The sequence below is a fragment of the Chelonus insularis genome, unplaced genomic scaffold (genome assembly GCF_013357705.1).
Source record: "Chelonus insularis isolate UGA/USDA-ARS -01 unplaced genomic scaffold, ASM1335770v1 contig_24_pilon, whole genome shotgun sequence".
Lineage (NCBI taxonomy): Eukaryota > Metazoa > Arthropoda > Insecta > Hymenoptera > Braconidae > Chelonus > Chelonus insularis.
The window spans coordinates 679,034-706,006 of NW_023276446.1; the positions used below are offsets into that span (position 1 = coordinate 679,034).

Below are 26,973 nucleotides of genomic sequence, written 5' to 3' on the forward strand. Positions count from 1 at the left end.
ATTTTTCATTTTTTTATATTCTATTTTTTCATTTGTCAATATTATATATCTAAAAGAAAGAATTGCAAAAATACAAGAATATTTTTATGACGATTCTCCTATATGAGTTTTGTAGGTCATGTATAAATGTTTCTAAAAATATTTTCCAACTTAGAAAAAGTGAGAGATTGATATATAAGTATTAAGTTTGATGGGATTGCAGATATTTTAATTTCGTTTCAAGTTTAAATTTTAATAGAGCAACCTATATATTATAAATATTCAATGTGAAATCTATGGTACCCTCAGGATTCGACCGACTTCTATGATCAAATAAATTACAAGAATCAGAAGTGCAAGTAATTTGGAAGATGGTTGCGTATTTGGTACAGCTTGATTTAAAACTGTCCATTTTGCTTATTTTTTTGTTCTTTTTATATTACATTATAAACTGTTCTTATGGATAAAATGAAAATCTTTTCATCAGAAACCTTGTAGAAGATAGCTAAAAAATGAAAAGCTGTAAAACAGCTTAAAGAAATAATATTCATTTTCAACGAGAAATAGAAAAATTTTTAATTCGTTTCACAATCAGTATTTTTCATCAGAATTATTTTTGAGGACTAGATAAAATAATTATGTCTCAAATGTTTCTATCACTTAATGACGTCTGTAGGTGATGATGACTCCTCCGATGGTAATATCGCAGTTCAATCACAACAAGAAAATGAAGGCACTTTTCAGAAACATCAATTGATTTAAACTTTAAAATTTGGTTGTACATTAACAGGCATTTAGCAATGAATAATATTTATGTATCAGTGTATAGTAATATTAAATATTTTCTAGACGGCAATAATGTTTCAAATAGAAAACTTTGCAGCATACTAGCTATCCATCACTTGCTCGCACGAATGCTCCGGAAACTGTGTCGGCTATTATTAGGTCATCATTGAGCTTTGTTATAGTCTTACTTATTCTCTCCAATTTCTCCATAAAGCTGATCAATTCTAATCAGTTAGTCTCAATTGATATTCCCTCATACCTCAGCGACCCAGTTGGAAAATCACTATAGTAATAGAAATCTCAAAGGCGAAACTCGATATTAAAGGATTGAATAGATAGTCAACAAGTCATCAAGTTAAGAGTTATATTAGGACTTGTTTAAGAAGTTAATGTGAGGTTTAATATCAGCAAGTGAAAGAAAAATAGGTCAAAAACATTGTGAAATATTCATAAGTACTCATATCCAAGTAATTTGATGTCGTAGGATCTTAAACACACACAGTCAATGTGTAGAATGATTTAAACCAGGTTGATTTTCATGTATTCATTATATATTTGGTATAAACATCAACTTTTGCTGTTTTCTTATCGCACTTTTTCAATTTTTTACTTTTATGTTATTTACAGTTATGATAATCTTTTACTCCTCCGTTTCATTATCCCCACAAGTGTATTTATATCAGTGTTGTAGACGCAATGCGGTAACACGCACGTTTCTCCAGGCACATTTCCGATGCGGCTAGCTCTCAGATAATAAATAATGTCATTTTTGTTATACTGACCATCTGCAACTGTTAAGTGTGGTCTAAGTTATAGTTGTGGTCAAGATCGTGAAAGAAAAAAATTATAAATGATGAAAGATCTCTCTTGAAGCTTGAGATGACAAATTACTAATTTACAAACTTGTTATAGAGACTCGAAAGTTTATTGTCAAGTGTTTTTTTTATAAATTCAATTATTCGTTATTTAAAAAATACGTTTTTGATGGAAAGCAATATATAATATAATATACAATATTTATGTATGTATATTAAGTTTATTGCGTATTTTTTAACAATTATATCAACTCGAGAATCATTGAACAATTGTAATACACATTTAGTACATTTGATAATTAATGGAGAATCATTAATGTCATTACTTTTCTGTATTAATATTAAGTAAAATTTTCCAAATTTTCCAAAAAGTGTCGAAATAAAAGAATATCATGTTAAATGCTACTCTCTGTTTCATATTGAATAAGCATATAAAAAAATTTTCCGTCATATTGTTCTAAAATTGATAATAATTTCACTTGAATATATAATAAAAAAGCTTAATTGATTGATGATTGAAAGAAATGTATTATTTTTGGGAATAAAAATTTTTCTGATTAACATCGATGTACATTATTTCTTTAGACAAAAAACAAAGTGTTACGTGCATACACGTGTGTATTATCAATCGGCAAACTATTAGGTACATTATTTGTCTCACAATTCACGTGTGAATTCGAATTGGTTTCATCTCTATGTGCATCTAGAGGCCTTCTACACTCATTTCTATTATCTACTCTTGTCAATATCATACCACCTGGTATGTTTGGCATTGCAATGCTTTTTCTACACCTACAATGAGAATCTTAACTGTAACGGTTGAAATGAACTCACTGTGGTAGGAAGAATCAAAAAGAGTACTGATGCAGATGTTTTTTGCAAGTTTTATGGAAGCTTGAGTCAAAGTAAATGGTAAAAAAGTGAATTTAATGCACAATCAATAACATGAATATAAAAAAAGTGGGACAATGATATTGGAAGACTGGAAGTTTATAAAGATTGTCTTTTCGTTTGTGATTGCTATTTTGTTTTTAAAACTTTTTCTTTCAAAGGGATGTCAGACTAAAATAAAAATTAAGCCATTTTTGGGTAGTGCTATAAAAAATGAAATAAAATGAATCGTTTAGTGAGAAGGAATAACTAATTGCTATGAAATTTAATGATATTATGAATTAGAAACTAATCAAATTTCTTTTACATTCAAAAAATATTCAAAGTTGACTAATGAAATTCTTTAATAAAGACATATAAAAAGCTAACCTCGTCATAGATAAAATTATCGATCTCTTCGAGTGGTCTGCCATAGAGTTCGGACGGAAATGGCTCGAACTTGTTAGGAAGTACGGCACCATCTTCAACGGATGTCTTTCTCCTTGGTTGGAAACCGTACTCCCGTACGAGTTGAATGGTCCTATTCTCAAGTTTATCGAGACTATCCTTAGTAAATGGCTTTACAGAATGTTTACCAGTTTTAGACCCACTAACACTAACACTTGAAGCACTATCTAGTACTTTTGTTTCACGTAAGTTAGATATTTGGTTTTCAACATTTGTTGAGCTTTGTTGAAGAATTTCAACACTATCAGGGTGGATTTCAGCACTAGCAGAATCACCAGTCCCTGAATCTGCTGATGTACCAGCTGTGCTGACAAGAGGTGGACGAAGTCGTGTGCTATCTTGTGAACGAAAATGTAGTCTTACACCAAATTCTTCACTTTTATCAAACTGATCAACATCATGATCAGTAAATTTATCATCTACTACTTGAGACTTTGGTGCACACTTGAGAAAAAGCAAAGATGAATCAGGCAATGTTTGTGGCCCTGCATCCAAATAATCATCTTCTCTATTAAAAGTATCTTGAATATTTTCCACAACATCCGGCTCAGAATCTTCACCATATTGCCGTATGGTCCTTTCTGAACTATCTTCTTCCTCTTGATCGAATATCTCATAACCACTTGGTGAAAACCTAGAAGAGTCATCTTCAGAATGTTTTGTTAAAGACTCATCTTCACCACTATTTTGAGAAGATCTCCACCGCTTGCGGCTCTCTTCATGCTCCAATGAGCTTCTTGACTCCTCACGTCTTTCATCCATTTGACTTCTGTTCTTATCGGCCTCCCTATCATTTCCTTCAGGCTCAGCAGCCCGAACTCTGTGGCTTTCCCGTAAATTTCTATCAGTGTGACTAAGTTTCTCGAAGGGTTGAGATGCTTTTGAAGATGTAAATGCTGCAGAAAACGAAGTTGATGATGTTGTAGACGATGAAGATGACAATGTTCTTACTGTTCGATCTGTATTTATGCCTTTTTTACTGGTACTAGGGTTACCTGTTGACCCATAAATACCCTCTTCTGCTAAACTATCCAATTCCTCTCGACTTAAATTCTTCATATAGAGCCCAATCACTCGTGGACGATTTATGAAGCCATTGTCGTCAGATTCACTGCTCGAGGGACTTGGAGGAGCTCTAGAAGACCCCTCGCCCTCGACCCGTCGAGATGTCATTGGCTTTGTCCACGCGCGTTTAACATCCTCATCGACGCAACGCGCATCATCATCATCATCATCGGCGTCATGGTCGTCTGAAAATGTCTAATCTTTGACTTTTTTTATTTAGACTCCTCAGACTCACCGAGATTGAGCATTGTTTTTTACCTTGCATTGAGGATTGCCAATCCCAGTTCATGGTTCAATACATCATTTGACACATAACTGTCATGACTTTTTATTTTTTCTGAAACTTGATGATCACAAATGAATTTATGGCACATCCACAATAATGTTTGTTATTCAACAATACTATTACACTTAAATTGAAGTGAATCGTTGGTTTTTATCTATTAAGGTATATACGTTTCTTTACTTTCGTCCACTTATTTTGTTGTTTTTCTTCTTCGGTCATTATTTCGAATAAATAATTTTTTGTGTGAATGTAGATGCATTTATTTTACCCCTGGAGCAGTACTGTTCTAACTAGTCACAGTCATCAGATGAGCATTGATATATTATTTTGCTTTAATTCATTTTTTAAAACTATAAATGTATTATTTCATTAATAAATTTCACTTATTTACTGTATATCCTTATAAACTATTATATTAAATAGCTAAAAAAATTCACACTTTCCATTATTTCGAAATTTTATTCATATATTTTTTGTAATTTTAAGTTTTTGCTTTACCTTTATAGTTGAAAATTAAAATGATTGTCAATACGTAAATAAACGAATGACGCTTATTATTAGTCACAGATAATAGTTATAATAAAAGGAAAAGAACATAAGTGTACAGGTGATAGTCGAATGTATTGAGAATGGGATTAGAAAGATCCAAGTCCCTGAAAAAAGATAGTTAAAAAGATAACAGAATTTTCGAGACACCCTGACCCCCCCCCCAACATGATCGACTGTATCCGCACTCACTTACTTTGTCTCGCTTTTATTTCTCAAATATTATAAGAGTATTTTTTCACCCTCTTATGTTCATTCTAATTAACTCTGTGACCATTTACACTTTTAAATCTCCCTGTACGTTAAACGAGATAATCAGCACACAGTTTACTAACACATAACTCTATCCTATAGAAAATAATGTTAAATCTTGTAACCATATAATGATGGGAGTTGATTGATTTGTTAAGTTCCAGGTATCACACAGTTTACTTTTAAGTAATTTTGAAAGCTAAAACGGCGCACAGTATTTTTCCATTTGTCGCGAGATACACCCCATCTGCATTGGATACAAAGAGCGTGAGGGGGGGGTACAAAATCACAGGCGTCCCTTTCGAGAGCTCTGGCGGTACTGTTCAACGATGTCGACTAGGCGATTTTGTAAGCGCGCGCGCGTATTGAACGACTCCAAGAGGGAAACACCATCAGAGTCATACACCACCCACCAGCACACAGCTCTCAAAACTTACCCTTGTGACCGACCAACCCACCACCCCTACCCAGACTCTCATCGTCGTCCTCCTTCCTCTAAACACACAAGAAAACCAACCACCAGAAGGCAGCAGGTGAGCATAATAATTGTTGTACTTAAAAAGCTTCCCCGATGATAAATCAATTACAGGTACACTACATGGTAGCGAGAGTAGATCACAGAATATTTTGAAGTTCTTACTTTTAAATATTCTTGGCAAGAACCAAAACAGATATACGTCTGGCTCATTCTCAGGCCAATGTTGTACCAATGTTACTATTCTCGGTCCGATGCCGGGCTAAAAATCGGCTGACTTTCATTCCTCCTAGAAATATCTTTATCAAGGGAAAATAAATATTTTCTTTATTATGCCACAATTAAGGTGTTTTCTATCTACCTTACACATTTATTTGTATTTTATGTAAGGAATGTTGTTAAAAGTATAAGCAGTTGAATCCTTGTATTAGCAATTAAATAAATAACAATATGCAAAAATTTAAATTGTTTGTTGCAAAAACAAGCATTTGTCTATAATCATTCAAACAATTAAATAGAAACAAGATTTTACATTTTAAATATTGTAATTGACTGGTAGACAGAAAATTCATATTTTTAATTGAGAATCACAGAAAAAAGCTCGAGAATAAGTCTATATTTATGCTATTATTCACATATCAAATGCTCGGTATATTCTAGGATTTGTTAAAATGAATTCACATCTAGGGAGCGTGTAAAAAAAAATAGAAATAAAATAGTGTTATAAAATCGTGAATGTTAAATTGAATCGCGCATAAATCAATTGTTAAATCAACTACAATTCAATGCGGGATGTAATACAATAAGTGGAAAATTGACAATAGCCGTGTTCAATGTGACATGTATTTAATCCGCACGGGCTAATCGCAACTCTCTGAACATTCACATTAGAAAGCTTCTCCTCCACGGTATCTAGTGAGTCTCTTTACATACCCACATACATGTGTTATAAACATTATACGAATACAACTTAACTACGTCACCTTCACGTCATGGAGTCGGTTGTATTGATCGAAAGGAATGTAGTTTTTTCTCTTGTTCTTTCTCACTCTTTTTACTTCTGTTTACTATTTACCACTAACTTCTTGACTCATCGGTTAAGTTACTGATTAGCGTGATTCTTTCACCCCATTATTTGAATTTTGAACCGATATTAGTGATAGTGTTTCAACCGAGACTTCAATCTAACATTCAGTCAGTGTTCCCTTGTTGTTTACCTAAAAACTATATAATGATAAAATCACCCGTTGCTAAATGACTGTGTCGCGTGGTTACATTTTCAATACTTGAAACAGAAAAAGAACACAAATCATAATAACAAGTCGCCAGGTTCAGATCTCCCCTTTACTTGAATGACTTTTACTCTGATTTAATCAGCTTCAAAAAGAAGGGAAAACTTAATTATATATATTTTTATGACAATTCATCTTACAAGTTTATTATTATTATGCTCGAATAGGAAATGCATTAACTTCATTCAAATTATTTTAATGTAATTTATTCAAATGCAGTGACCTGTCATTTTACCATTATCAGATAAAACGGTTTTTTAATATTATTTTATGGTTTTCTATTGAATATAGAATACTTTGAAAATGAATATATTTTGAATAATAAGTGATAAAAATTCTAATTTGAAAGAAAATACAAAAAATCCATCGACATTGGTATAAAAACTATTGTTTGTAAGTTTTCCGTTTCTAATTAAGGTCAATGATAACATCTGTAGTAAACAAACATTATTCATCTAATAATCAAAAGTGAGATTTTTAAAACATATTTGAACAAAATATAATTAATTATTGATTCTTTGAAATGATAACGTCAAGGATATATCCTTATGATCTGTTTTTTCTATAAATATAAAGTTTTTTTTTCCCCGAGTCGAAAAATTTCGATGGGTCTTACATTGATTACATTGTTATAACATAACTTTTACATTGGATACATTGCTAAAAAATTTTATTTTACATTGCTAAGATCATTCTTACATTGAAAATGGTATAAGCAATGTTAAATTAATATATGGCAATATTAGTAATGTAAGAGTAAGATTATTAAGGTTTTATATGTAGATCTTGAGTTGACATTGGTTACATTACTAATCATCTAGAGCAATATAACTAATATTGAAAAAATATGAAGCAATGTTACCAATGTAGAAGAAGAATTATAAAACATTTCATGTGTGAATCTTGAGTTTACGTTGGTTACATTGATAATAGTTTCTAGTAATATGTATAAGCAATGTCAAAAAAGGACATCGTCAACGGATGATTATTGTTTTTATTTTTATTTTATTAAGTATTTCGTAACAATGGTAATTTATTATTAACAATATTTTAACTGTTGTACATAGAATTCAACTGTTTATTAACAGAAAAGAGAAAAATAAATTATAAATCAATGTAGCACAGTGGGAATCGAACGGTACGCGCGATCCTCAAGTCAAGCAACATTTAGGCTGGTAAATAGATGGATGGGTGACCGAAAGGGAACACCAAAAATAACAATATAACCAATGTCAATACCAATGTAGATCTAAATTTATTTTTATTTTTCTCAATGTATTATGATTACATTACTTTTATCATTTTTACATTGCTTCTTTCTTTTCCTTGATAACATTGAATTGACATTGCTACTACAGAAAAGGGAATTATACAAAGGATAAAATGTTGAAGCAATGTAATCTTAAACATTGAAAATGAAATTTAATTTAAATTATTTTTACATTGGTTGTATTTCTAAAAAGCAATGCAACCAATGTACAACCCATCGAAATTTTTCGACTCGGGTGATGAAAAATAAACAAAAAAATTAAAAAATACTTTTTTTTCACAAGCTCATTAACATTTGATCAACTTTATACTCTGTATATAATGAACTATATTTCAAGTAGAAAATTATGGCCTAAATTATATTTATTTTTTGATTATTCATTTGTGATATTTATTTTTAAATACGGTAACACTCTGAACTTTGAAAATGTAACAACAATTACTGAATACTTTAGTATCGACGGTTTGAAATTTTTTAAGTTTAAAAACTCCACCTATCTTTTGGAGGATTTTTATGTTAAAACATTATCAAACTTCTTACATCTTTTTGTAACTGCTCTTTTAAAGATTTTTGGCATATATTTGGTTTCTCTTTATATTTTGGAGCTGTCTTCAGTGTCATTTATATCTAAAGATTAATATTTTACAGTGGATAAAACTGTACACGGAGAGAATTTTTTCCCTAAATTTAAGTGCAAAAATGACAAGCCTACATTTCGAAAGTCATAAGTAAAAATATTTCTGTTCAACAGTAATTTTTAAGTTATCTTAAGTAATTCTTTTACTAAGATACTTTTTAAGTCACAAGTTTATTTACAAGAACTCAAAATTTACTGTTGAGCAGAAATATTTTTTTACTTATAACTTTCGAAACGTGGGCTTGTCACTTTTTGCACTTAGATTTAGTGAAAAATTATCTCCGTGTGTATACAGAAAATTTTATGAAAAGAGCAGTTAAAAAAATTTCAAAAAAAAATCATAAATTTGCAACGTAGCAATTAATGAATTATTTTTTATTTATAAGTTAACTTGAAATTTAATATACTTCAAGTTAGTAGTAATACATTAATAGTAGTATTGTAAATATACACAGAAATAGAAACAAATTTTTGGAATTTGTCTAAACATTATCTCAAGTATACAAACTGTACAAATCATGGAAATAAAGAAGAATGCTTTAACAAGAAGAAAGGGTAAAAAAAACACTACTTTGCCAAAGAGATGTGTTACAAGCATATCAATTCCCTCTCGCCATATTCAAAAGTTATTAATTGGGCCTTAATTGAGTACTTTTAAATGTAGGATGTGCTGAAAACTTGTACATTTTTACTCAATCGTGTACTTACAACAGATTTATTTATTATTATTTATCTTTTTGTTTTTTTCTTGATCATAACAGACTTATTGTGTTTCATTGACGAATATCCTTTGAACGTTTTACAAATATACTTGTTGCTAAAGCATACTTTTAACCTGTTGTGGAAACAAGATATTTCTTACCGTGTAGGAAATATTGATTCTTAAGTCACATATTATACTAGGTCATGGTACATTGTTGTGCTGTTTGTTTTATAGATTATATTGGAGCGCGAATATTATTGTTTTCTACGGAATTTTCTGCAAGAAATAAATCCAATGATCATTCCATCATATTGGACACATTCTATGTTTGCGCTTTTTATAATATGGAAAGAAGTAAACATTAAACTTGTCACTAAATCATGAGAATAAAACTATTTAAAAAAAATTTACAACTCTTGATATTGAAATATAAAATAAACTTTGATGAATATTACTCAGCGTTCGTATTTATTTTATAATAATTTACCTTCATTTGTAAAATTCATGAAAACTACACATATAATATTAAAATTTTAACTGCGAAACTTGGTAAAACTTTGAAAGAATGTTGAAGAAACAATTTTATCAATTAAAAGGAAAAACTTGTGGCCGGTTAAGACTATACAATTGAAAAATAACTTTTTTATAATTATTACATTTAAATTAATTACACGAATAAGGTAAATACAAAAGGATACAAAACTATTTTGGATTTTCTATTAATCATATATTTTCATTGATCGGATTCGAGAAAAATATTATTTTATCATTGATTTATTAAATAATTTTCAAATTTCTTTATGTAATATTGGATGGCATTAAAAAAATGTGTACTTCTCTGGAAATTGTTGAGAATTTTTTTTTTGACTTTTCCGAATAGAGAAAAACCATCAAATTAAATCCGAACCCAGAAAAATATACGTTTTGATATATTCTATTTCAATAATTTAAAATACGTATTTGTCATTTTCTTCTTATCATTAGTGAAATAATTATTATCATGTAAAAATTTATTGATTCAGCAGTCGTTTTTATGGTTTTCACTGTTTCATTTCAAGAGAATAAGAAACCAATAGAGATTGTAAAATCTTAGTCAACATTTGTTCTAAAATTGGCACGCCACGTCTTAGTATTGTGACAATACAAGTCTTAGTTTCAATATATAAAAGAGTGATTTGTTGAAAAGTTCAATAAAATAAAGAATAAAAGAATATTGCATGCACATTACTTTATTAAATGATGCGTTCTACTCTTTAAAAATGAAATAGTAAATACTACTACCACCTAGTGTATTTTTTCTTTTAGTTTTTTGAAGTAAGTAGACTATGAAAGCATTGTTATTTAAAACATGTGTTTATTCCTATCACTAAAATAGGAAGAATTTAGGAAGGAAAAACTTTTATTTATTCTTAAATTTGAAACATTTCAAGATTTGAACTTTTTTTAGACTTCTTTGGAATTATTTTCTTAAATAGCGATCTAAGTTATATTTAGCTCATTATGTATAAAAACAATACAAAAGAGAATCTATCTCGTTCGGTTGAACTCGGCTCCTTCAAGTTTACTTGTATAAAAACATCTGTCTCTGTTGCACTTGAAAACACTTAAACAATCCGAAGCAGCATTTCACTTTTCTCCGAAATCTGGCGTACCAATCCCATTCATTTACAGTCACATTTTCTGTGTGCAATGCGCCTAAACTAGTATTTACTTCGATAATTGTATATAAACTTAATAATATTGACCGTAAGTATATAAATTTAAGACTTAAAAAAAATGTTGATTACTACAATACAAAACTCGTTCATAACAATATATTATCCGAGTAAAAATAAATAGGCCCAAAAGAAGCCCAAAACACGCCCAAAATGAAAAATAAGCCCAATACAGGCCCGATTGAAGCCCAGTCTTGACTTAGAGAAATTTTCAGTGCCCAAAACAAGCCCATTACAGGCCTAAATTTTGAAAGAGCTCAATTGAAGCCCAAAAATATTTTCTAGGCCTAAAACGCGCTCAATCCGAGCCCAAAAATATTTTAAAAATCTAGAAAAGAAAAAACATTCTCATAAAAACTTATCATCAAATTAACTTTCGGTGCTACAAATTTACATTTGTAATAATTTATTGTCATCATTGTCGAATATGATTTTAGAAAATGGACTTGAATTGGGCGCGTTTTAGGCCTAGAAAATATTTTTGGGCTCGAATTGGGTCTTCTTTAGGCGCGCCCAAAAACTGATCATTTTTACTCGGGATAACCGGATCAACAATTTTAAAATTTAAAATGAAATTTGAGTGACTTAATCATATTACAGTTCATAATTGATCTTTAATTCACGAATTATTATTTATGTAACTGTCGTAAATTTTAATTCTAATTTATATTATTTATATATAAAAAAAAAATATTATTTGCCAATAGACTGTTTATTGAGTCGTTCTTTTTTAAAAATTAAAGATTATTTTTTTACAAGTTCAAGGCTTTAACTCGAAATTAATTGTAGTATGAAATTTCTTACTATTAGCGATTATTGAATAATGTATTCCAAAAGTTTTTTGATTACCGGATTTTCCCTCTTTTTTTTCTTGCAGCAAAAATTACGGCTAACACGGTAAAGCGATAAATTTTTTCGAGACCGTATAATGTCGTGTTATCGAAGAAATGTACAGTGGCACCCTCTTGTAAATATATGTAGTAACTCTTTCAGTTTCTATAATATAACGCAGAAGGCTAAGAGCCAGATGGAAGGTGCATCGAGTCACTCAAGTATCAGCGCAGACGTGTATTAATTTAATTCGAAAGAGACTCTCGTTTCTGCATTAGCTAACTTGCTCGTTACCTGCTTGTGCTATTTGATAGTCAAGTCCGAATGATGAGCTTTAAACTTATGATAACAACCAACCAATGTATAAAAATGTCCATGTGGACTGGCAATTTTTTTCAATTCAGTTATTAAATTAAAATCAACTAAAAGTTTGAGACAATTGCTTGATAAAATTGGCAAAATTACGAATGAACATCTTAGTCAATATATCAGGATATAAAAAAAACATTTTTATTGATATTTACTAAATATTAATAATTTTTTTCACCGCAAAATGGAATTTGTTATGCAAGTTTTTCTTCGTACATTTTCTATTTTTCTAGTAACTTATTTTCTATTGAGTTTGACTTTCATTTTACTCTTTCCAATTATTTTGCTAAGTTTTTTATCTTTATTGCAATCTTGAGTCAATATTTTATAAAACTATTTCAACTTTGTGCATAACTATCTTCGCCTTTACTTTTATTTGATAAAAAATATAGAATGATTAGTTTTGAGACTAGCCCAAAATTGGAGTTCTTCTTCTTAGTAATTCAATGGAAAAGATTCTTGTTCTTCTTCATCGTGTAATACTTTGCTTTTGTTATTGGTATTCAGTTAAATATTATCTAAAAATTTCATTCGTATTTCAATAGTAAAATAATCCACTGTTTCGTTTATTTGATATTGAAGTCAAATTTTTTAATTTTACGTGCATTCAGCGTGTATTTGGCGTTTAATTATCTCTGAAAGATATAAAAGAAAGTAATTGAGTTGTTCTACGATTAATAAAATTTTACTATAATTTTGTGCCAGATTACTTTCAAAAAATGATATCTACTCCATTAAACAATTCCCATTTTTATAATTTAAAGCTATTTAATAAGATTTAAAACTCATTTAAATAAATTTAAGAAGAAAAAGTAATGTTTCCCCGCTCAATTTTTTCATCGCTTCCATTAAAAATAATCAACTTATGCCAACACTTTTTTCTAAAATACAAATAACTTGAAAATTTTTTATGGCTAAATTAACAAATTTCTGTGATTATTCTAAAATAAAAGGTTTAAAAAAAATTCAACTCTGTTCTGACATTTGATTTTTCCATCAAAAGTGCATCAGATCTTACGACGTACCTTGGCTGGAAATATCATCACCTATTTTCTTATCCAGGTCTCTCTAACGGTACTTTTGCATATTAGTTGTTATTCTTCTCTTTCAAACCACGGTATCATTTATCAATTGGTACTTTTATTTCTTTTTTTTTTTATAGAATAAATTAATTTTTCTTGTTAATGATGAAAAATTATTTTCCTACTAATGATTCACTTTCAATAAAATATAATAGTAATTTACTTGGTGAATTCACATCATGTTTAATTACATTCATGTTTAGAAAAGTTATCATCAATGACTAAGATCTTTAAACATTCATTGCCATTGTATGGTTTGAGTACAGATGATTAGAAGATTACATAACAATCTGATGTGATAGGTACGATATATTGAATTTATCAAATATGTAAATTGTTTGTTTGTTTGAAAGAAAATTCTAGAAATAATAATCTATCGTTAAACAAAGCACTCAACTATTATTAAAAAATGTAACTAAATTATTCGTAGACAATATTTTTAAATTACGCAAATAAATAATAATAATTAATTTTACTTGCTGAATAAGTGGAGAGAGAACGAGCTATAAATACGCGCTCGTTCCTTTCCATCAGCCTACTTGCTTCTGAAATGAATACCAAGTTGCGCGTTACTTTGCTCATCTTTATCTCATACATTTTGAGTGATTCTCATTCTTATCGATGGCCACCACCAAATGTCTATATGACTACTTGGGATAAAGTCAACTTGGATGAAGTTCTTGCTTGCAAAAAACTTCTTCATCATTACTTCACTTGTCTAATGGGTCAGGGACCTTGTCCACCAGATGGCCGTGAGCTTAAAAGTAAGTTTTTGACACAATTTTTCAAACTGTTTCTCATACCATATAAACCATGAAAATTTCAAGTTAAATACGAATTTAATAATGAAAATTTCGTTCTTAGAAATATTACCAGAAGCTTTAAGAAATGCTTGTGCTAAATGTTCAAAAAGCCAAGAAGAAGGTGCAATTAAAATAATAAAATATTTACGGTGAGTTGAAAATTCCTCAAAATATGGAATTAAACCAGACGAAAAAAGTAGATATTTTTATTCTCATAAAAAGTTAAAAGAGATGTATATATGAAAAAAAGTGTAATAAATATTAATTTGTCTGCATCATGATTATTTTCTAAACCATTGGTTTACTTTTTTATTACAGAAAATATGAACCAAAGAAATTTGAAACACTGGCAAATAAATATGATCCAAAAGGTATTTATAGATGCCGTTACCTTGCAACCAATTGTGACACTTCCACCTTATAACACTCTTCATCTTTATTTAAGGCACAATTTTTATCTTTTAATAGATATTTCCTTTGTTTATAACTTGATTGCATAATACGCATTGTTACCTTACTTATTTATTGCTTTCCGGTTATTTTATTATTTATTTCTTCTTTATCAATAATATTTATATGTTAATTTTTTTTTATTATCAATAAATTTAATAGATTGATGAATTTAAAATAATGAAAGTTTGATACATAAATATGGTTTATTTGATAATAAATTCTTCAAGTTATTTTAGTAACTAATATTCTTAGCTATTCGTTAATTAAAACCAATGATCCTGACTCCTTTGTATAATCCATATCGTGAACAGTCTAAATCTTGCTGTATCTTTTTATTTTCATATTTTATACAGTCAAGTTTTTTTTCTAATTTTGATTACAATTATAACCTTTGTTATTAAACAGAGAAAATTTCAAATAAAAATTAAAACTTAATAAGAATCTACCTAAAATTTCATTCAGGAATTTTAATTAAGCCAATTCAGACATTTTAAGAATCTAATAATAAAATGACCTAGCATTTATATTTTAAATGTAAGGTTGGTACAAAATTAAGCATACTTGGAGAAAATTTTTGTCGTAAAAATCGCGATACTGTATTGGTAAACTTGCAAAATATTAAATACTAGAGTAAAAATTACTTTTGAATGCAAAGTTAAAATGAAGTCAATTAATGATTAATAGTTTTATTCCACAAATTAGCACAAAGTGATAACAAATATATTCAAGTCATATCAATGTATTACTGTTTTATCATTAATCAGTTCATCAATTCGTTTTCATAACCAAAAGTAATAGTAACTATGATACCAATAAAGTTAATTTTCATCATTTACCTATTTTATTATTATACTTTCTTCAAAATTAATCAATCATTACATCGCACATTTGAAGATTGATATCTCATCAATTATCTAATACTGATTGACTTGGGGATGATGCTTCAGTAGTGTCACTATTATTGAAAGCGATTCGATTTATCATAAAACTGTGTCTTCTCCATTGACTTGTAAATTTTTCTCCAATCATGATTATCAAAGATTGGATACAACCGTATGAAAGGAGAAACAACGTTGGACTGAATTCAGTAAGTGTTACTGGTAGAGGTTCACTATTATGACTTTCTGGACACTCAGGTTTTCTAGGCATCCATATGTGTCGTAAACGCTGGGCCATACCATGTTCTACGATTTGTCTCATTCTACCAGGAATAAAAAATATGAAAAATAATTTTTTAGTATAAAAAAATTAATAATAATACATTTTTTTTTTTTTTACTGAAAGAAAATATTATAGACATTACTTATATTGAAATTTAACCTAAAGTAACAGATACTGAAGGATTCTGTCAAAAAATATTGTAAAATTCTCTTGTTTAATTATCTTTCAATAATCATAAGAAAACTTAAAACATATAATGACAAAAAATTATTAATTTATGTGATAATCAACAATTCGAATATCCAAAATACAGATTGATGAAATTCATAATTAAAATTTGGAATTTCTTTTCAAGTGTAATTTTGAACTGTTTTAGGGCTAAAAATTTTTGTACTAAAACGAGAATCTTCTTTTTATATTCCATAATGTTGTTTTTGTGTATATTCATATTATGATTTGAACTTGATATAAATTTAAAAGATTTCATATACAGGGTGTAAAAAAAAGATGTACTTGGAGGATACCACGATATTTAATTAAAAAGACTTAATCAAAAGTAATCTCCTCACACTGTAATACTCCCCTCATTTCCTGGACATACCTAGCTATAGCTAGTAGCCAAGATCTGTCGTCAGAATTGTTGACAGATTTACGTACGTCTGTTTCCTTTCTGCGGCAGCATCTGACGTCTGACGTTGATTTTATAAATATTGATACCTAATCTCCAATATAAATTTAATGCTTATTTGTCTTTAATTTAAACAATTTTTTTTGTTATTGGTATTATATTGAAATTTTAACCTTAAAACGATTTAAAATTACACTTATGTTTTGGTTTATGTTTGGTAATGAGCGTATAAGAAAAATATTTTGATTATCTGTTGTACTCATCCATTTAAATACCGAAAATTCCAATTGGCAATTGGGTTTAAAAATAGATTTTTTAAAGTAATTTATAATTGTACTTAAGAATATTATTAAAAATCATATTTTTGCCTATCCCTGAAAATGGTTCATACACACCCGTAAGTGACCATTTTTTTGAATGGTGAATGTTTAGCTGTTGCAGTTGCTGTATGTTTTGTTGGAAAAAGTTGTATCTCGACAAGATCACAAATTTCTTCAGGTGTAAATGTATCCTACGTTTTAAAAGTATACTTTTGTAACAATGTTGTCTCTCTGAACACTCAAAAAATATTAAATATTACATCAATTAATTTATATGCAGAAGCTACGTCGACTTGAAATGCAAATCCTCCTCTTCGCAATTTCTCTAATCCCTCTTCAAAAGGAAAAAAGTTAGCTTTTTTACGTTTTTTAGTTATTGCTACTTTTTCTTGATATAACCTTTGAGCTATAGAATCTGTAGTTGTCTAAACAAAAAATTAAAAATATTCTTTAAAAAACTCATTAAAAAATTGTCATTAAAATACTAAATTAAATAAATTCTTACAGCAAAGAAATCATGGTTATAAGCCATATCTTCGATACCAATTTCTAAATTACTTTCAACAAGATCTTTTAATGTATTAATCCATCTTGGCTTTTTCGCTAACAGTGAACCTACAATACTAGCAGAGTAAAACTGATAAAGAAGAAAAGCCCAAAAGAGTATGGATAAAAAAATGATTCGACCAGAAAATAATTTTGGGCTCTCACCAAGTCCTATAAAATCAACCACAACAATATTATTTAGCTGATTTAGTTAATCGTTTATGAATAATTATATGATTTTAAAAAATAATTAAACAAAAAAGATCAATTATCTTGACAATAAAGTAAAAGGAAAATATTTTGTTATGACTAGAAAACCGTTTTCTCTAATAATTCATTTATGAATATTTTTTACTTTTCAGTACTCAGGAATTTTTAAGAAGTTATTTTTAGAGAGTTGAAAGAAATAAAGTTCTAGCTAATGTGGAAAAAAAATCTCAAACTTCTAATTTTTCAGATTTTATTTTAATAGTCATGAAGATAATCATATCAATCATGCACGGAGAAAATTTTTGCTCAAAATTTACCCTAGAATGAAGGGTAACCGTGGGACGTAGCGCAAATTGAGAGCAAAAATATACCCCCCCCAGTATAAAAATTACACCGTTGCAGGATAATTTTTACTCTTCTCGAGTGGTAAATTTTACTACACAAAAAATTTACGCTTGAATGGCGAAGAATATTACCCCTTTCTGGAGTATTTTTTATCTCATACTTGAAAGGAATTTCAGATGATCAATAACATTCGACTTCTTTCGAACATCTTCGGCCAAAAAGCTGTTCAAAAATCTTAATGTGTATTTATTTTCGTATTTTCCTTCAAACAAATAAACATTGTACTCCTTAAGAGACTAATCTTCATTTTATCTAGTGGGTACATTTATTTAATTAATGAGCCCAACTATCCAAGATCCATATCAATTATATATACACTTTATTTTTATAAATAAAGGATATTTATTTATTTTTTCAATAGAATTCTTTTAACGATGTTTTTTTTTCCGACAGAGAAAATTTTTAACCTTTGAGCAGGGTAAAAATTATTCTACTCTAGAGTAAAAAATATCTTACGGTCGTTACGTCCCACGGTTACTCTTCTGTAAAGTAAATTTTACATCAGATTTTAGGGTAATTTTTACACGAAAATTTTCTCCGTATGAGTATCCAAAAAAAAACCTAAAAGAATAGTAACAGTACTTTCCTGAACAGCTATTTGTTTTTTATTAAAAAATGAATCAGTAAATATTCACTATTTCTAATGGTAACATGGCGGTCATTAGAATAGTGTTATTTTTGAAACAGCAAATCAACAAACGTACACTATGCAGCAGTGATTTTTATGTATGTATGTACAGACGTCAGCATTTTTTTCGTTTTCGATATCTTAAGTACGGATCAAGATATCAACTTGAACCAAAATTAATTCGAAAGATATTATTATAAAGAAGACCTAAAAGGAATTTGAACGAATTTGATCGAGCCGTTTTTTTTTATAACAAAATAACTAATAAAAAAATGAAAAGATTAGCTATCTAAAATACTTTTAAGCCAAACAATAACAATTTCATTTAAAAATTAAGTCGATATTGACTAGACATTATTGTTCACAATCAAATGAATTTGTTATAAACAATTGAAAATTGTATTTATCGATTAACTGATGCGTATATCACATGGATTTGGATGTTTTCAACAAAATAATATTATTAATGATGAAATGTGACTCGTAAAAATTATATATTGTTTATAACAATACGAATTTGTTATAAACAATTGAAAATTGTATTTATTGAATAAGTAATGTGTATATCACATGTATTTGGATGTTTTCAACAAACATTGATTACAACTATTTAAATTTGTTATAAACAATTACTAATGTGAAGTTCGTCGTGTTAGCACAGACAAAGTGTGCTCAGACCTATTTTTTATATAATTCAAATTGATAATTATGTCTCACTGATATACTCGCTATTGTTATGCAGGATTTGCTGCAAACAATTGCACGCTTGCTGTTCTTATGTACATATAACCGTAGTGTGAATATTCCCAAAACATTCTCATAATATCTTAAAAGTTTGATCGAGACGGTAGGTTTATATTTGGACAACCTATTATTTATATCGATAGAAAAAAAATGTTTATCAGAAATTTTTTTTTTTATTTTCGGGGGGCTTCTATTATGAATTCAATAATTCAATGAAAAAAAATAGTAATGCAAATTAGTAGTCAGGTACTTATGTTTAACGTTTGCTGCCACAGGTTTAGACTTAAAATAAACTTGGCACTAAATTTTTTATAAATGAAAAAATATTTAAACTTTAATTTAAGCCCAGTTTATACACTGAGAGAAGGATCGAGTAAAAAGTACACTACAATGCAGGGTAATCGTGATACGCTGCATGGAAGTAGTAACAAATCCTCTAAGTTTAACTTTTTTTTATCCCTCCATTCCTTAAAAATTCGCCTGATGCAGGGTAAATTTTATTCTGCTCTCGGACCATTCCACAAACTGTATAAATAATACTTTGGAACTGGTCAGTTTTTCTTTTTTTTCAACCACTTTTTAGTGAGTTGCAGTGTAATATTTATTATTCAAGAGTGTTATATTTTTCCACACTTTGAAGCGGTAAGATTACAACGGTCGGTCGTCTTCGGGTGTATTCGTAATTACCATATGCGCGATACGTATGCGTAGACATACTGTTTTTTTCAGTAGTGCAACAGCCTTCGTATAGTACGCGTCAATCCCGAGTAAAAATGATCAGTTTTTGGGCGCGCCTAAAAGAGACCCAATTCAAGCTCAAATGATTTTTCAGGCTCTCAACGCGCCCAATTCAAGTCCAAAAATATTTTCTAGGCCAAAAATGTAAGAAGATGGCCATAATATTTAAGATGTTATGTACAGTAAATCAATAAAAATTAAATAACTTATTCATGATTTCGAATTAAATCTAAATTCTCCTTTTTGAACAAAAGCCTTTTCATCAATTTCTTCTAATCCTTTTTCTTCGATAGAAGAAAATTTTTCTTTTTTATTATAATGGAAAAAAATCATCTAATAGAAATTTTAATTAATTATGTAATTTATTCATTATAATTGAGGTGAACAAAACGTATTGCAAATATTTTTTTGTTTCATGAAAATTCATATATCAAGTTTTTATACTTTTTCAATTTATAAATAATTTACAGCTGATGAATGTTATTCGTTTAGTATTCAAATTTGACACCAGGGATAAATTTTATCCTGCATACTGAGTAATATTTATCTTAACGAAATTCAAAAATTATCACCGTCTCAGCATTACGCTGCACAGAACAATTTTTACCCTCTTTTACAGTGTAAATTTAACTCGATCCTTCTCTCCATGTAGCAGTAACTCCTTCGGAACGATTACTGTACCTATATTGGAAGATTTAAAAAATCATATAAATTTTGTGCACCACTTAGGATGGCAGCCCTTTAATTTTTAAAGATAAAATAGTGAGTACTTCACAACAAAAAATGTTTCATGCAGTAATTCGATAAGCCCAACATTTTGCAGTAGGTTCGTGCACTATTAATATACTATTAAATAGTAAAAAAAACTGCGAACTCACTGATTCATCGTGAACTATTTAAGAAAAGAATCTTTGAATCTGTTATGTCAAACTTTTTATAATAAAAGTTATTTTAAAAATACTATTTTCTGCTATTTTTTCACCGAAGACAAATATTGTGTGTATTTACAAACTTTAAAAAAGGCGAGGGTGATTTGAAAAAATTTTAATTTTACCAACTGTGCTTCGAGTGAAAAGAAATAGTGATCAACAAGCGGTTACGTAGTGACCGTTGCAGGTTAAACAAGCACTAGAAATATAACGCTCGCTCTCCGAGCACGCTGTCTCAAGTTAACAATGTAAAAAATTATTTGATTTTTATTCTTATTCATTTCGAAAATTAAAAAATAAAATAGATCAATCAACACACGAATAAAATGGTTACGTTTTTCTAATGGGTCGATTTGATTTTGTGTTATTTAATTATTGTTTTTTGGTATTTGTTACAGTAATGTAAAAATTTTTTTCTGTTATTATCAATATTGAACTGTAATCTCTAATATTTTATAAAAAAAAATATTTAATTATATTCACACAAACAGTTATTGTAATTGTATCTCTTTGCCTTGCATTAAGTCATGATTTTTAATAGATAGGATTTATACATCTTTTGATTATTCGTCTCTTCTACATTACATGCATTTGTAGGATTGAACTACAAAATATTTTGCACATTCTACAGTCTTGCTTTTACTTTCATACAATAATAGCCGTTACCCGTTCGCTTCGCTGGGCTTACGATAAAATTTGATTTTGGAACCTAGATGTTAATAAATTGCTTGATTTTTTCTTAACGATTAACTTAAATTTAAGATTATGATGTACTAATTACTGTATAATTTACCTGATACATGATTGACTGTCTTTATGTAAATCCAGAAAAATTGTGTCAGTATGTATGTTTTGTATTTTTTTTATTCCGTGAATTTGTCAGGTGGTCTGTAGATCTGTCATTAGAATAGTATGAAATACACTTATGTAGCATAAAAAAAAAATCAAAAATTTTGCAACATTATTCATGGTGTGATAAAAAATTTTTTTTTTAGGAAAAAAACATATTTTTACTCTGAAGAACACAATTTGTGTTCGTCTTCTCTAAATCATGTTTTTCATGTTATAATGTCGATTTATTTTCTTTTCATTAATATTTTACCTCTAGAATTTACGAAATATTTACTATAACGATTTCTTGAATATTGAATTTTTTATGAGACATTTTCTCAAGTTATTCATAAGCACATTGATACTTGTCATTTCATTCCCCTGATACTACCAAATTCAGACATTTTTTTAAGAAATATAAAAATGGTTGATGCACCTTTTGTCGTAAATTTTTTTTTCATGCATAAAAAGTTAATATAGTAATGTTTATCATAGTAACGGTTACTATGGCAACTTTTCGATAGCGACAGGAGGGTATCAGCTAATATTGATATATTATCAATGATTGGCGAAAAAAATATTTGAGATAGGATTTAGTCAAAATCTGTTTTTAATGAGTGTCTATGTCGGGAAATGTATATGTATATCAAATTTAAAGTCAATCGGACGCATAGTTTTGGAGATCTCGTAATGAGTGAGTGAGTGTAAAATCGCTTATATGTATATATTGAAAATAAAAAATTGAATAGCATTTATGTACGGTACTGAATATATATATATAGATGTCCATTATTTGTTATTGCAATTAAATAATTATGTTCTTTGTAACATTCAAGGATGCCATTGAAATTGTGAGAACTCGAAAACGTCAGTTAATTTGTATGCAATGTTATAAACGAAATCAAGCTTAAAGTTTTGATTATTTAAATAATTCTTCTTGGGGCCAAGACTTGTAAATAAATAATGTAAATAATAATTATTACCTCAGCTTCTGAAACGTTATAATTTAAATACTCCGAGAAAAAAATTTACTATGAACAAAAAAATGTTATTTTCTTTGTCATATTTCTATATGACAGGGTATTTCGTACCAAAATTTTACTCCCCACATTTTGTTCATGTAAAATACCAGACAATCGTCTTTATATTAATCAAAGCTTCATTATTATATTTATATCGTTTTGAAGTCCAATTGCTACCCTTTCGATCCGGTTTTGGTTTCAAAATCGTTTTAAGACCGTCTAAGAGCGATTAGGAATGTTTTAAAAATACGACAATGTTAATCAAATAGGCAACACCATCTTAAAACACCTTTACTGCATTAAAATAAAACACTAAGATTTGCAGTAAAGACTGTGGAAGGTATTCCTTCAAAATTTGAAAAACTTAAGTACAACCTTATATCGTTTGATCGATTATCGGAAAACAAAAGATCGTATCTAATTGGATTAAAATAATTTATCGTTATATGGAATTTACGGTCCTAACCTTGTTGGCTTACAGCTGCAACTGTGATGAGAGCAGTTTCTGATGCTAAATAAGTGTTTAAAGTTGGTGTCGATTCTTTTATTATCATTTTTTCTAGTTTAGTTGCCAAATACAGTAAAGCCCAATTCACTGTACTGAAAATAAGCACCCAGTACCAGACATGTATTTCAAATGGCTTTAAAAAGGGATTATTAAGGTCATTTGTTTTTGGGTGTCGAAAAATAATAGCAGCTCGAGCTGGCCATGTTTGTACTGTAAATTCACAAACATCAATTCTTTCTGGCTTAAACTGGAAAGGAGTTGCCCCAAAATCAACTATTCCCTTGATCATATCACCAATAATTCCATTGAAAGATCCATTTGTCAGGTATCCCCATGTTGTTCCTTTTTTTAAATTTATGCTGTTAATATTATTAATAGTAAAAAGTTAAAGATACGCTGTGATTTATAAGTATATTCTGACATAATAATAACTTACGTGAAATTATAATAATCTCTCATTTGAAGAATTAAAGCATAATTGTACCGATGCATTGTGTCAACATGAGGGTTTATAGGATTATGAATGTATGTCCAATAATCCGGAACAGGATTATAGTTGATCTAAAAATGTAATGTTTGACTCAAGTTTTTAAAAGTAATGTAGTTAAAAAATGGATCAGTCTTACAACAATTGATGCATTGAGTGTTAATCCATATAAATTTCCACGTCGTTGATATTTGTATTGTGTCAACACAATGTTTAAACCACCTATTATTTTATTGAAATTTTAATTTAAGTCAAACGAAAATTAAATTAATTGAAATAAGGCTAGCCGTTAATGTATAATTAAACAGCTGTCAATTTGTGATTTTAATCTTTTTGAATGATCAGATTTAGTCATGGTATTATTTGCTTTTTACAATATAATTTATTAATAAACAAAAAAAATATCATATTACACAATCGATTAAGCGAATAATTAATATAACAAAATGTATTATCGTTTTAAAAAAAACTTTCCTTATTTTTACTTTGATGTTTTAAACTTTTTTTAAAATAATCGATGGCTTTAATGTTATTCATAACCAAGAATCAATCGAACGTTGTGCAACAACAAATTGGCCTTTTTTTCTTGAACCAATTGATATGATAACTTTATTAGAAAATGAAATAATTTTCAACAGCTATTACAAATGTTGGATGAATTTAGAAAAATGTCAATTTATTGAAGAAGCAGTAAAAGGTATTTAAAAAATAATTACTTTTGATAACCGTTAAATAAAAAATATTGTGCAATACGTAGAATTAGATGATGAATTTATAGAACTTTTGCCAAAAATAATTGGTAATGATTGTGCTAAGAGTAGCAACTGGCAAAGACCAATACGTGATGCTATTTGTACGCATTTATTGTAAGATTGCTTCTAACATTTTCATTGTATTTCTTGAATTCCCTTTTAAAATTATTATTTCACATATTTCATTATTTAATTTTTAGAAAAAAACATCCTGATATGTTCGAAGCTTTGGCTAATAAATACGATCCCGATAAAAAATATCTCACTCAGTTTTATGTTAAACAATCAATGATTGTTGTTTCTTCATAATTAAGTGTATTTAATTCAATTTTTTTATAGGAAAATATTAGTTTTGATCATGGATTTCCTTTATTATAATAATTGAACTACATTCAATTTAAATGATCAAATGAAAAAAAATCGTGTAATCATCATCAATATTCAAGTGTAATTATATAAAAAATTTTGTCAATAAAATAACTGTACCTTTATTTCCATTTTTTTTTGTCCAATTACCCATATAAGTAACATTTAATTTTCCTCCATGACGATAGCTAGGATTATAAACATCATACAAAATGTAACTATCATTATTTCGCATCGCCAATGTCATTTCACTAGCAATATTCAATGGAAGATGATAAAAATATTCAGGAATTGAATTTTGTACCGTTGACATCAACCAATAATATGATTCATTATGACGTAATTGCTGTTTTGAAAACTATTATTTGGATGATAAAAAAATTTTCAAAACATTTCTCTTTATTTAATTATTTTTACTTTCACTTACATTATTTTTATTTTTACCTGATCAAAGATACTTTGACTTTGTGAACAATCTAGGTTCAAAACAATTCCTAATTTGTAGTAATTAACGTATAAAATTTTTTTTATGTCTAAATTTTCTTGAATATTTATGTAAGAAACTTCACAATTTCTCTTCATAATCAATCGAGATAATTTGATAGCTTCTAACAAATAAAATTTATATGATTTTGTGGAATTTTTTAAGTGGAGTACATCGATTTTCTCTTTATTAATATTAATTGAAAATACTAAAAATCTTTGTTTTGAAAATATATTATATATTTTAACGCGAGAAAAACGTATAAATATGATATCACCCATAATATGAACATGGTAAACACTTCTTATACGTTTCAAAATGTAAAAGAAAAAATTGAGACTTCCAATTTGTCTAATATCTATATTGAAAAAGACAAATAAAAATAATAATAATTTATTACAATTACCATAAGTTTCCCAGCAGCCAAACACAACGACATGTTTAATGATTAAATTTTCAAAATAATCTCCGATTAATGTAGCAGTTATTTCGCTTGTTGTAACTGTCGAAAACAATAAGATGAAAAGTTTAAAGCATAAAAGAAGCCTCATATCTTCTAGAACCAGAATGACTTTATAACAAGACTGTCTACCATAGACAACGTAGCATTCCTCTTGGTATCACAACATATTGTTGAGTGTTCTTAACTGAAAGTAATAGGTAAGGCATCTAATCACTATAAATAACTACCAATTCTACTATATGTCAAGCTATCCAACTATTTAGAACTTTTATGCACTTTCAACCTAACTAGTAATTGTTTAATCATTTATTCCTACTATCATATTGATTGCAACATTACAAATGTATCGAGTCAAACATATAATCATATAAGATATTCCGAGACCCATGAGTGAGTAATAACTACTATTATTCGCATAATTTTTTAGTCAAAAATCATTTTTTTTTTTTAAATCGACTAAATATTGAAAAACTAATTATTTTGAAGTAAAAAAAGTTTTTACATAAAGTTAAATCATTCGTAATTGTATTAAACATAAAATTCCTTAAATAATTTGAATCTTTAAATATTATAAAATTTTATTAATAATTATATAAGAATTTTGTTGCCAATTATAATTTTATTTTATGCTTATCAGAAATATTGAAGTACCGAGTTTAAAATGGTCAAAAATACCTACCTGTAATAATCAAAACGTTCAACTTATGTCGTTATCCTTCAAATATTGAAATTCAAGGTAACAAGACCAGCATTTCGTTTATTATAAGGTAAAAAATAAAAAAAAAACGTTCCGAATACATATAATGTCACGGTCAATGTTGGAAGACTTACTGATCAAGGTACATAAGAGAGATATCGAATACAATATTTTTATAGAAAACTTAATCATATTGGAAGAATGACCTTTAACTGTAATGTGAATTTAAAAATTTTCATTTTGTACAATAACATATTTTTATGTATTTATAGTTTCTTAAAGGTGATTTCAAAATTAAACTGATACAATGAGCTATGAAAATGTTTCCAATGTTGTCGTGGTAAGTTTGTATGATTT

General features: G+C 28.4%; 3 protein-coding genes and 1 long non-coding RNA gene across 8 annotated transcripts in view; 1 reads left to right on the top strand and 3 right to left on the bottom strand.

The window, feature by feature from the left end:
- LOC118064690 (sodium channel protein 60E-like) overlaps positions 1-5,367 on the bottom strand; it is a 59,100-nt gene extending 53,733 nt beyond the window's left edge. For 4 of the 5 annotated variants that reach the window (XM_035079469.1, XM_035079466.1, XM_035079470.1 and 1 more), the window contains exons 1-2: positions 5,012-5,367; positions 2,841-4,922 (exon numbers count right to left, since the gene is read on the bottom strand). In XM_035079469.1, coding sequence (XP_034935360.1) covers positions 2,841-4,091 — 1,251 coding nt within the window. In that variant the 5' untranslated portion in view covers positions 4,092-4,922; positions 5,012-5,367. The remainder of the gene's footprint in view (positions 1-2,840; positions 4,923-5,011) is intronic. The other variant, XM_035079468.1, reaches the window with a different exon arrangement.
- An 8,599-nt stretch (positions 5,368-13,966) lies between these two features.
- Positions 13,967-14,774, top strand: LOC118064659 (ejaculatory bulb-specific protein 3-like). Its single transcript, XM_035079422.1, has 3 exons — positions 13,967-14,205; positions 14,306-14,393; positions 14,563-14,774. The coding sequence occupies exons 1-3, from the start codon at positions 13,992-13,994 to the stop codon at positions 14,666-14,668; spliced, it is 408 nt and encodes a 135-aa protein (XP_034935313.1). The 5' UTR covers positions 13,967-13,991; the 3' UTR covers positions 14,669-14,774.
- Positions 14,775-15,584: 810 nt separating this feature from the next.
- LOC118064786 (ionotropic receptor 75a-like) lies at positions 15,585-26,007 on the bottom strand. Its single transcript, XM_035079656.1, has 10 exons — positions 25,863-26,007; positions 25,417-25,580; positions 25,093-25,330; positions 23,994-24,076; positions 23,804-23,928; positions 23,326-23,726; positions 17,312-17,523; positions 17,067-17,231; positions 16,882-16,997; positions 15,585-15,898 (listed from the first exon to the last, which is right to left on the bottom strand). The coding sequence occupies exons 1-10, from the start codon at positions 26,005-26,007 to the stop codon at positions 15,604-15,606; spliced, it is 1,944 nt and encodes a 647-aa protein (XP_034935547.1). The 3' UTR covers positions 15,585-15,603.
- Positions 21,578-22,273, bottom strand: LOC118064680 (uncharacterized). The gene is made up of 3 exons (XR_004690074.1): positions 22,109-22,273; positions 21,800-21,902; positions 21,578-21,715 (listed from the first exon to the last, which is right to left on the bottom strand). It is a non-coding gene; the product is annotated as an uncharacterized lncRNA (long non-coding RNA).
- Positions 26,008-26,973: the final 966 nt, after the last annotated feature.

Bases quoted from the DNA above. Each gene is read 5' to 3' on its own strand.
- LOC118064659 (XM_035079422.1), top strand. From the start codon at position 13,992: ATGAATACCAAGTTGCGCGTTACTTTGCTCATCTTTATCTCATACATT. The intron at 14,206-14,305 runs GTAAGTTTTTGA...TTTCGTTCTTAG, and splicing joins AGATGGCCGTGAGCTTAAAA to AAATATTACCAGAAGCTTTA. The intron at 14,394-14,562 runs GTGAGTTGAAAA...TTTTTATTACAG, and splicing joins AAAATAATAAAATATTTACG to AAAATATGAACCAAAGAAAT.
- LOC118064786 (XM_035079656.1), bottom strand. From the start codon at position 26,007: ATGAGGCTTCTTTTATGCTTTAAACTTTTCATCTTATTGTTTTCGACA. The intron at 25,581-25,862 runs GTAATTGTAATA...TTTATTTGTTAG, and splicing joins TGGCTGCTGGGAAACTTATG to AAGCTATCAAATTATCTCGA. The intron at 17,524-23,325 runs GTTAGGACCGTA...TTGATTTTATAG, and splicing joins TGCAGCTGTAAGCCAACAAG to GACTTGGTGAGAGCCCAAAA.